Genomic DNA, 10912 nt, shown 5'->3' on the forward strand with positions numbered 1-10912 from the left:
TTGCTGTTGTTGCTTTTTTTTTTTTTTTTTTTTTTTTACATACAACACCATGCAATAATATAAGGTAAAGGTAAAGGGACCCCTGACCATTAGGTCCAGTCGTGACCGACTATAGGGTTGCGGCACTCATCTCGCTTTATTGGCCGAGGGAGCCGGCATACAGCTTCCGGGTCATGCGGCCAGCATGACTAAGCTGCTTCTGGCGAACCAGAGCAGTGCACAGAAACACCATTTACCTTCCCGCCGGAATGGTACCTATTTATCTACTTGCACTTTGATGTGCTTTCAAACTGCTAAGTTGGCAGGAGCAGGGACCGAGCAACGGGAGCTCACCCCGTCACGGGGATTCAAACCACTGACCTTCTGATTGGCAAGTCCTAGGCTCTGTGGTTTAACCCACAGCACCACCCACGTCCCTCATGCAATAATATAGTGGTGTATTTAAAGACAAAACTACTGCAATGTGTTACACAGCCTTTGAAGATTGTTTGAAAACTGCAGGTCAAAATACAACTGCTTGGATGCTGACTAAGATTAGTGAATAGAGAAAGTGTTCAACCAGGTCTTAAACAACTGTTCTGACTCCTGGTCCATTTCCAGGTACACGTCTGTTTATTTATAAAGACCTACGTGCCTTGGGGCCTGAAGGATCCTCTGCTCTGACATGAGGCTAATAGCCGTAAATAAATTTCAATCTTCAATCTTCAATCTTCTGACATGAGGCACTCCTCTAAGTGCCACCGCCCTCTGAGGTGAGGTGTGATGGGTGGCAACTGGAAGAATGTATTTCTTGGTTGTGGTGCCTTATGGAATGTTTTCCATAGGGAGTCTCACTGGTATTGACTCTGATGTCCTTTTAGCATTAGGAAGTGATGTTTTGTAGACACTTAACTCTGGTTTAAAAAAAAAGTTAATGAAATTGTAATCCGTGGCAGAATTGTTTAAATGCAGCATGTATTCTGCTCTTTGTTTTATCTTGTTTTCTGTGTGATATTTGTAAGCTGGCCTAGAAAAGCTTTTTTTGTATTGAAGAATGGGGTGTGCAGACAAATAAACATAATTCTAAAATATGGAAACCAGAAGTTCCAGAAGCTTCAGCATAATGTATGTGCAGTCTTTCTGTGCCATACAAAGGCTAACAAAGGAAATGTATCTGAAAAGAACTAGGTCTATGTGTGTGCTATGGGCATGCAGAACACACACATACCTCACTGCCAGAATATAGTGTGGAATTCTTAGCTTTTGTTTTAAGAGAGGAATTATCTTGCCCTTATGACAACGACTATGACCAGGAAGTGCCTAATGAAATCTTAGATGCCAGACAGGAGTTGCTGAAGCAGTTCTTCAGTGACCTACATACTTGCTCAGGGCCACTACAAGACATTTTATTGCCTGCGGCAAAGGACAAGGTGGCAATCCCCAAGCCCATTCCACATATAGAAGCTGTCCAGATAGGAAGCTGAACTGGCAACCCCTTCTGCCCCACCTGATGGGAGAAGGCTCACTTAAGGGATGCAGGGCAGGCTTCGTGGTGCACACAGATCCAGAACCCTACTGCTCCTCAACACCCAGCATCTGCTGCTTGAGGTAGCTACCTGAATCTACTTAATTGATGGGCCAGCAACTGTTGTTGCAAATAGGCACTTTGCGTACCTGGGGAGAAATTCAACATAGTGCAAATAACAATCGTTCCATCAGTGCAAGCATTTGAGCTTGCCAGAAGAAATAATGATCCTCCTCTCCTCCCCCATGCATAACTAGAGGGTCTCCTGATCTCTCCCCGAGCCAATGTGGAGAGGGCAGGGGAAGGAGATGGAGTGAAAGCCCTATTGTACTAGCAGAAGTCCTTGTGTGGGCTTCTGACGGTGGGATTTGTTAGCTGAATTGTTACAAACAGTACTTGTTTGTATTTCATTGCTATTTGGCCCCAGTTTTCTCACCCCCCCCTCTCTATATGCCTGCCAATTAAGGCTAACGCTTCATGCACCTTATGAAGTAGACTCTATTCTATGAAAGCTGATGCTGTAATAAATGTGCTAGTTATGTAGAAGCCGCAGGAGCTTTTTGTTCCTTTTTTTTTTTTTTTTTTTGCAACAGGCTTACATGTCTGTACCCCCTGGCCCCTCTGAAGTGATCTGCATAGAGATATTAACAGAAAGTTAGAAAATTGTGCTGCCGCCACATTTCTGTCTTCCTAATGATGCATTCCGCTTGCAGCACTGGCTCTGCAGAGATCTGGGAGCGCTGAGTTTCATTGCTCAGAATCTGTGCATGCTACATACAGCAGAGGGAGAGAGAAGGAGAGAGTTGTAAAGGGGGGAAAGATCCCACTGGTGCATAACAAGAGCTCCCACTGAACTGGAGCAAATAAGAGAAGGCAAGTTGCCGTGGAGGGAGGCTGCCTTGATTCTGAACAAAACAATTTTCTAACTTAGATGAGAGGGAGAGGAACAGCATGGGGGTGGGAAAGGAGTGGGAAACAGTGACAGAAAAAGAACACAGCAGCAGCAGATTTCAGCATATCCTCTTGAAGCTGGATGTCCCCACACACTGCCCTCTAAAGGATGCACACAGAGTCTTTATCTAAATCAGTGTTCCCGACTTTCATGGGTAAGAAGATCCCTCTTTAACCTCAAAAAAATTCATGGACCACCACATGCCAATTGTTCTAATTTTCTTGCAAACGTGCAGGCTTACTCCTCAAACAATTTAAGAGAACTTTTACCACTACTACAAAACTATGGGCACTCTCCTTTAAATCACAGTTTGCACACCACTTGTGCATTATATCACTAAATATTTATGGGCATTACCTTTAGAATTTTTGTTTCCCAAACTTAAATCCAGACAGAAACCATCACGAAATATACTTTCATTAAAATACATAAGGTGGGAGGGAAATGCATTAAATGTTATTTCAGAAGAAATATGGCTATGATAGATTAAAAATGATTAAAAAGAAGTAGTACAGGGCCAAATTCTGTTTGTTTATCTTACACCACCAATTCATAATTTCTGAATCAAATTAGGAAGAGATTACTCTCTAGCTCTTTTAAGACGCATGTTGAAAGCAGAGTGAAAGTCCAAAAGTCTGTCTTTAGGGGAAAGGAGGTGGGGTGGGGACAACAAACCCCCTTCATCTCACAGAAATTAAAATTTGCAGCTTGCCATGAAGACTGTGGACACAGCTGTCATGAGGCTGGTTGTATTAAATCATTCAAGAAATAAAAGACAAGGAAAGACCAAAACTTAATAGCTGTCAGCCCACCAAACAAATCCATTTGCCCTTCCTATGCACATTTCCTTAAGAATCAAGTAAACTGAAGCCAACGGGACTTAACTTCCCATTAACTATACAAATAGGTTTTTTACCACCCCCAAATCTAGACCAGAAGTGATCTAAGTATAGGGCGGGGGCGGGGGGAGGAATACTTTGTATATGAACAGAACAGACATGTTAAAATAAATGTGTACTGATGTCATGGCCAATTTGGCGCTAAGATGTTTTTAAGAAAACAAAAATCCTTTTACAGAAAGTCTAGTGTTGAATAGAAAATCCTTTCATCTTAAATACTGTCAGAATATGGAAGAAATTGAAACACAGACTGATGAAGGATGTCTCTTTTCTTGCCACTGTTGTTGCATCCTTAATTTCCGAGTGAAGATCAACGTGTGCAATATAAACTGTGGATACAGTAAAGGTCTTTATAGACTAATTGTCTTTTATGAAAACAAGACTCCCATAACAACCCAGTAATTACAGGACAGATTGCAGGGACGGAATGCAAACTGGCTATTTTTACAGCAAGTACATTATTTCCTCAATAGCAAAGCTATTCGAGAAAAAATAACTGGGGAATTAACCCCATCTGAGAAATAAATGCAGAACTTCAGATTTAATACAAGAGGGTTGGTTATAGAATTGTTTCAGTTGCTAATAAATGCAGAAACAAACCATGGTGAAATTAGGAAGTAATGGGGAAAATATTTCAAAATCCAGATGCCACAAGAAATATGGGAGAAATATCCAATAAAATTCATAACCACACAGATGAGGAATGGAGCCCCAAAATTGATAAATAGTTCATCCCAGTGATGTGGTCTGCTCTCATAACAAAACAAAGTTAATAAATTTGTTATTGCACTGTACAAAAATAACGGACTTTGAGGTTTGAGTAAAATAAGCAGGGGTGGAAATACACTGAGAGAATAATGGCAGTTTTAAACAATAGCAGATGTCTAAGCAAAGCAGGGATATACAAATATTGAGAGGAAAATGGCACTGACCACACCAGCTTTACTCAACAAATTTTCCTTCTACACTAGTTCTCCGTTCTCACTGTACTCAAAACTTCTCTTTTTTCAATTCTCAGCTACCACATGTGAGAGAGATTGAGGATGCATAGTTCACAGTCCATAGTACCCCTACTATGGTGTATCTCATATACACACACCATGGTAATACAGTAACTGTATCAGTAACCCCCAGAGAAGGTTAAGTTTAGTTGATGGAAGTACATACATGGGTGTTTGCTTGTTAGTCAAATATCTGCTTTAAATTGCTACATTGCACCTGGAACCTGTTGGCTTCAACATGAGGTTCAATGTAGCAATTTAAAGCAGATATTTGATTAACAAGCAAACACCCATGTATGTATTTCCATCAACTAAACTTAACTTTCTCTGGGGGTTACTGATACAGTGACTGTGTTACCATGGTGTGTGTATGTGCAAATGATATGACAGAATATGTGAAATCATAGAATTGCAGAGTTGGAAGGGACCCTGAGGATCATATAGTCCAAGCCCCTGAAATGCAGGAATATGCACCTGTCCCATACGGGGATCGAACTTGCAACCTTGGCATTATCAGCACCGTGCTCTAACCAACCGAGTAATTTAGTTGGATGTGATATGGGAATGGTGGTGGTCTGTGTGCAAGGAAGAGTTGAAAAAAGGGGGAAGGAGTATGCAGGGGAAAGGGGGTGAAGGTGATAATGGGTATCTGTGCAAAGAGGGCTGCACAAAAGACAGAAGAAAGCATGGAAATAGATATTGTCTGTGTGCAAGGGAGAGCTGAGCAAAATGAGCAGGGGAGGGAAAAGGGGATGAAGGTGAGAATGAAAATGGGGATAACTATCTACTTTGACCTCAAGTTCTCACTTATGAGCCTTCACCTTGAGCTCAGACCGTATAAGCATATATGTGAAATATTTTTTTGCCACAACATGCATGACTACATATTTGTTTACATTGAATTGTATTTGCCATTTTACCACCTGTACATTTAGTTTTGAGAGGTTTTTTTGGAGCTCTTCACAATCTCTTTTTCATTTAAGGACGCTGAACAATTACTGTCATCAGCAAACTTGGCCACTTACAGCTCACTCCTAACTCTAGATCATTAATGAACAAGTTAAAAAGCACAGGTCCCAATTCTGATCCTTGGAGAACTCCACTTTCTACTTTTGTCCATTCAGAGAACTGTTCATGTATTTCTACTCTTTGCTTCCTGATCCACAAGAGGACCTTTCCTCTTATTCTTTGACTGCTAATATTACTCAGGAGTCTTTGGTGAGGTACTTCGTCAAAAGCTTTTTGCAAGTCCAAGTACACTATGTCAATCATTTTCTAACTTCTCACAGACCATCTGTTTAATGATATGTTCTAGGACCTTTCCTGGTATCAGTGTCAAACTGATCGGTCGGTAGTTGCCTAGGTCCTCTCCCCACCTCCCCTGTTTCAAAGATGGGGACAGCATTTCCATGCCTCCAGTCCACAGGGACATTGCTTGTTCTCCAAGAATTCTCAGAGATTATAGACAGTGCAAGTTCATTTTGTACCCTTGGATGCAGTTCATCAGGCCCTGGATATTTGAATCCAGTAACTAGGTGTTCCCTTACCACTTCTCTTCCTATCTTGTGTTGCAGCTCTCTCTCTGCATCATTTATTCTCTTATCACCAGGCTGGGCACTGTTTTCCTTTCCAGAGTAGAAAGAGGCAAAATAAGTGTTGAGCAGTTCCGCCTTCTCTCTGTCACCCAAGAGCATTTCTTCATCTTTGCCACAGTGAGCACCTATTTCCTTGTTCTTCCTCTTGCTTCAAACATAACTGAAAAAAACCTTCATTATTATTTTTGAACTCTCTTGCAAGCCTGACTGAGCTCATTCTGAGTTTTAGCCTACCTGACCTTCTCCCTCCAAGTGTTCACTACTCATTTATACTCTTCCTTTGTGATCTGCCCTTTCTTCCATTTCTTATGCATGCTCCCTTTCAACGTCAGATAATCTGAATGCTCCTCACCAGTGTCTTTAAATTCCCCCCCCCTTTCTTTCTTGTTGGAATTATACCTTTCCATTTCTTTGGTATAATGAATCCCTAAGAAGTGGTCATTTATTCCTCATTGACCAGTTTTTCCCTGTTGGTGATGATCAGGTCCAAGATAGTTGATTGCCTTGTTGCTTCTTCCACCTTCTGGAAAATGAAATTGTCAGCAAACTGTTGGATCTTACGTTCTCAACCAGGTTTGAGTTCCAACAGATACCAGGGTTGTTGAAGTCTCCCACAACTATCATACCTCTCCTCCAAAAGTCTAGTTTTGTCCCCATCTTTCTCTCTGCTGAATTCAACAAGGGCAACACTGAGACTAACAGAGCCTCCAAGTGTCCCATTTTCCAGGGATGTCCCTGATTTGGAGAAGCCATTCCCGTTTCTGATTTGATCCCAGAATGTCCCACTTTTCTTTTCCCTGTTTTCATTGGAGAAACGCTGGAGGGTATGGAGTTATCCAACCCCCGAGCCTTCTGAAGGCAATCCTGTATAGGGAAGGGTGTTTTTTTTATGTTTAATGTTTTTATGTATGTTGGAAGCTGCTCAGAGTAGCTGGGGCAACCCAGTAAGAAGTGTGGGGTATAAATAGTAAAATTATCATTATAGGATGGGACGTCCCTATTTTCATCAGAGAAATGTTGGAGGATATGGACTAAGGTGGGGAAATCATAGAACTGTAGAGTGGGAAGGGATCCTGGGGGTCATGTAGTCCAACCCCCTGCAATGCAGGAATCTTTTGCCCAACGTGAGGCTTGAACCCACCACCCTGAGATCAAAAGAGTCTCATGCTCTAATGCTACCTGGATTGGCTGTAAATTAAAAGGCAGGCAGGCAGGTTGCTTGGGGCTGGCTGAGGGCAGACTGAAGTTGGTGGGACAGGTGCCCCATTCACTCTAATGGAGCGGCCTCCATTATATTGCTCTGTATTATAAATAGGATTTCTCTTATTTCTGAAGGAGCATTAAGGCTTGCTTGTGATGATGGTTTAGGCAAAGGTGGGCATTATAAACTGGGCTTCACTTATCGCCTTGTTTGGCTGAGGTGCTTGTGGACGAGGCAGGGATGGCAGTATAAATATAAACCACCCTAAACCCTGGCACTTTTCTTTTCTACCCTTGAGCATAGCTGTCAACTTTCCCCTTTTTCTTGCGAGAGATCCTATTCGTAATAAGGGAATTTCCCTTAAAAAAGGGGGAAACGTTGACAGCTATGCCCTTGAGGCATTGTGTTTTTAGGACCCGCCTTATTTTTACGCGTGCGAGTTGTTTCAAATGTCGCGTTTTCATGCCCTGGGACCTTAAAAGAGTGAAGGGTAATAAATAATAACGGGACGGGGTGGGGGAGGGACGCGCGCGGGAAACTTCTGAACGGGCGCGGAGCTTCGTTTGGCTCAATCGATTATGGATTTAGGAGGAGGGAGAACGCGGTTTATTATATTTTTATTTTTATTTTAACCATGTGAAGGGAGTGTGAGGGGGGTGGGGTGCAGCAAAATAAGGTGCTATGGGAACAGTGAGGAGGAGGAGGAGGAGACCCGGGAGAGCGTCGCCTGAGGGGGAGCCAGGCCTCTTTCCCGAGCGCCTCAGCCCCTCCGCCTGAGGGAGAAGAAACAAAAGCCGGCGAGGCGGCGGCGGCGACGACGACGACGAGGCACAGGGGGAGCGGCGGCGGGAAGCGGAGCCCAGTCAGAGGCTCCTGGCTGCGTGACGTCACCGCCCGGGCTGGCTATAGGCTGGCCGCTGAGCTCTCCGAAGCGGCGGCGGCGGCGGCTCTGCCCGCTTCATTCAGCGCTTTCCGCAGCCTGTGTGCACTCGGGGGGCTCCCTCGCCAGCGACACACAGACCGGGCACAACTCCCCGCAGCGGAGGCCCAGGTAAGGGAAGGGGGGCGACGTCTCTTTTTCGCCGGGGTTCGCTTCCCGGCGGAACTCCCCCCGCCCCACCGCTGCCTCTCGTCAGCCTTTTCCCCCCCTCAGGGTTTCCCCTCGCGAAACAGCCTGCGGGGTTGGCTTTGGTCGGGGGGCGGCCGTGGGGTGGGGTGGGGGGCAGCCCCAGAAGGTGCACGAGGAGGGAGGGGGGTCCGCACAAGTCCAAACTTTGCCAGCCTCTGGAACTTGGTCAGGCTATTGGGGGGGGGGGAGGGAAAACACACGCCTACCAAGCTGCTGAGTAATTTGAGAAAATGAGGTTGCCAATGCAGTTTATGGACTATGTATATTTTGGTCTATCTACATAGATTAAAATTTTATATCTATCTCTAGATACCCGTATATCTATATGTCTGCATATCACTAGACAGATATGTATCGCTATGTGATTCTCCCTGTTTTCCGAGATTTGGGAGGCAGCAGGGACCCGCTAGGATGCGGTCCTCAATTTCCAGGGCGCTCTCTTGCGTGTTTAAATCGCTCCGTCGACAACCCACCCTACCTCAGTCATTGTTCTAGATGCCGCCCGCTGAAGTGTGTTTAGTTTTGGGGGGTGGGGGAGACCTCTGCAGCTGGAAATATTAATTTGAGGTAGCGGTGGTTAAGGGGGGGAAATAATAGAAGATGAGAGGGGAGTATCATAATGGTTTTCTTTTAAGCCACGGAAGACATATTTAATTATTATTTTTTCCTTTTTTCCCCTTTTGCAGGCTGGATCTTCCTTTCCTCCTTAGCAAAGGAGAAAAAAAGAGGGAGGGAGCGTGAAGGACTGTGTGAACGCAAGGCATTTCCCCGAAACATTGCCAGCATCCCAGCTCGAGCATCTGCAGCAAGAGAGGACGAGAGAGGATCCTCGTCTTTACGAAAAGCCTCCTCAATGAGTGCCAAGCTCTCCAAGGAGTTGAGGCTCTCCCTGCCGCCCTGCCTCTTGAATAGGACATCTGGCTCTTCAAATGCCAGTACCACCTGCATCGTGCAAATGGGGCAGCTCTTCCAGTCTTTCTCTTCCACTTTTGTTTTAATTGTTCTGATTGCCCTCATCTTCTGCCTGATCCTCCTCTCCCTCATTACTTTCCATGTCCACAAGCGGAAGATGAAGAAACGGAAAATGCAAAAGGCTCAGGAGGAATACGAACGGGACCACTGCAGCAGCACCAGCACTGAGGCAGGTGGTTCATGTGAAATACCTCAAGGAAGAGAAACATCCAGGCTGGGAAGAACCACCCAGGATTCTAATATCCAGTGTACTTCTGCTCCAGAACCACAGAAAACACATCCTGAAAGATCATGTTTGGACACAGATACTCCAGGGCTTTTGCACACAGTGGTATTGTCTTGATTTTCTTTCCTTTTTATTTTCTGTGGGGACCTCACCAAAAGACACTGTTTGGTGTTTGTACATATTTGAGTGGTTATCATTATAATCTTGAAGAAGATGAAGAAAAATTATTATTATTACTACTACTACTACTACTACTACTACTATTATTAATAAGGAAAGAAGCAACCAGAAATCAAACGCATGACAAATTTCATTGCGTTTCTCATTGACTTTTTGCAAAGGGAAGGATGCATCTTTATTTCTTTATTTTCCTTTCAGAGAAGACAAGAAAAAGCTGCACAGTGCTACCAAATATAAAGTAATCTGCCCTGAAAGAAAAGGTGCAGACAGTACAATTGTGATGTACATATATAAATGATCTAGATTATATATAACAGCATATCTCTATTTCCCTACCCTTTGTTGGAGATTATCCTTAAGTGTCATGGTATTTAAAGGACTGTATCACCGGCCAAGAATGAAAAAGGGAGGGAGAGATAATGGGGGCGGGGGGGGGCGACAGAAAGGAAGAGACTACTTCTAAACATGCTTTTGGACTTTTGTCTCAGTGGCACTGGCAAGGTGAGGGGACTGTTCTGTTGACCAATTTGCAATGAAGCATTGACCAATTTGCAATGAAGCATGAAAGATCTGACCTTTTCGTAAGGTTTCTTGTGTCAATAACAGTTCTCCCCTCCTCCTCTTTTCCAACACCATCACTCTCTTTTAAGAGATTGGCATAAAAAAATAAAACCACGTGCCCCTGGTTAAGCATAAGCAAATAAAAAATGACCCTCCATTAACTGATGCTGATCTCTTTTTTAATTTTTTTAATTCCTCTCGCTTTCTCTCTGCAGTATTATATACCCTGTGCCCTGCAAAGCTGCGTATGCCAAACAGACTAGCTATGCTTCTATACCTATATCTATTATCTATGGGAGGGACTGGGGTTGTTACTCCACAGGAATGTTTTGGGTTGTATCTTTCTCTGTTTATCTCTTTAGGCATTTTCAATTGTAACCACCTTTTTCTTATATTAAATCTGGAATAAGATACCTTTTGTGGTGACCAAAACCAAGGTGACTGCAGTAATTTATTTTTATCCTTGAATCTTTGAAAAAGTTTCCACATTGCTAGTGTTGTAGGAAGTCTTATTTCAGATGACCCTCAGGGTCCCTCCTAACTCTACAGTTCTTTGAGTCTGTGTTGAGATTCCTGCATTGCAGGGGATTGGACTAGATGACCCTCAGGGTTCCCTGCATCTCTGTGATTCTGTGATTTTATGCTACATTCTAAGCACCATTCTTTGCCGCGTTATTCTTAACTTACAGTTT

General features: G+C 43.7%; 1 protein-coding gene across 1 annotated transcript; it reads left to right on the plus strand.

The window, feature by feature from the left end:
• Window positions 1–7833: 7833 nt before the first annotated feature.
• LOC309340847 (uncharacterized protein C11orf87 homolog) lies at window positions 7834–10652 on the plus strand. Its single transcript, XM_081859937.1, has 2 exons — window positions 7834–8203; window positions 8968–10652. Exon 2 carries the CDS (start codon window positions 9135–9137, stop codon window positions 9594–9596), a length of 462 nt encoding a protein of 153 aa, XP_081716063.1. The 5' UTR covers window positions 7834–8203; window positions 8968–9134; the 3' UTR covers window positions 9597–10652.
• Window positions 10653–10912: the final 260 nt, after the last annotated feature.

Source organism: Podarcis erhardii (assembly GCF_964252035.2).
Source record: "Podarcis erhardii genome assembly, chromosome: 4".
Lineage (NCBI taxonomy): Eukaryota > Metazoa > Chordata > Lepidosauria > Squamata > Lacertidae > Podarcis > Podarcis erhardii.

Excerpts from the sequence above, each read along its gene's own strand:
- LOC309340847 (XM_081859937.1), top strand. The coding sequence starts at position 9,135 with ATGAGTGCCAAGCTCTCCAAGGAGTTGAGGCTCTCCCTGCCGCCCTGC.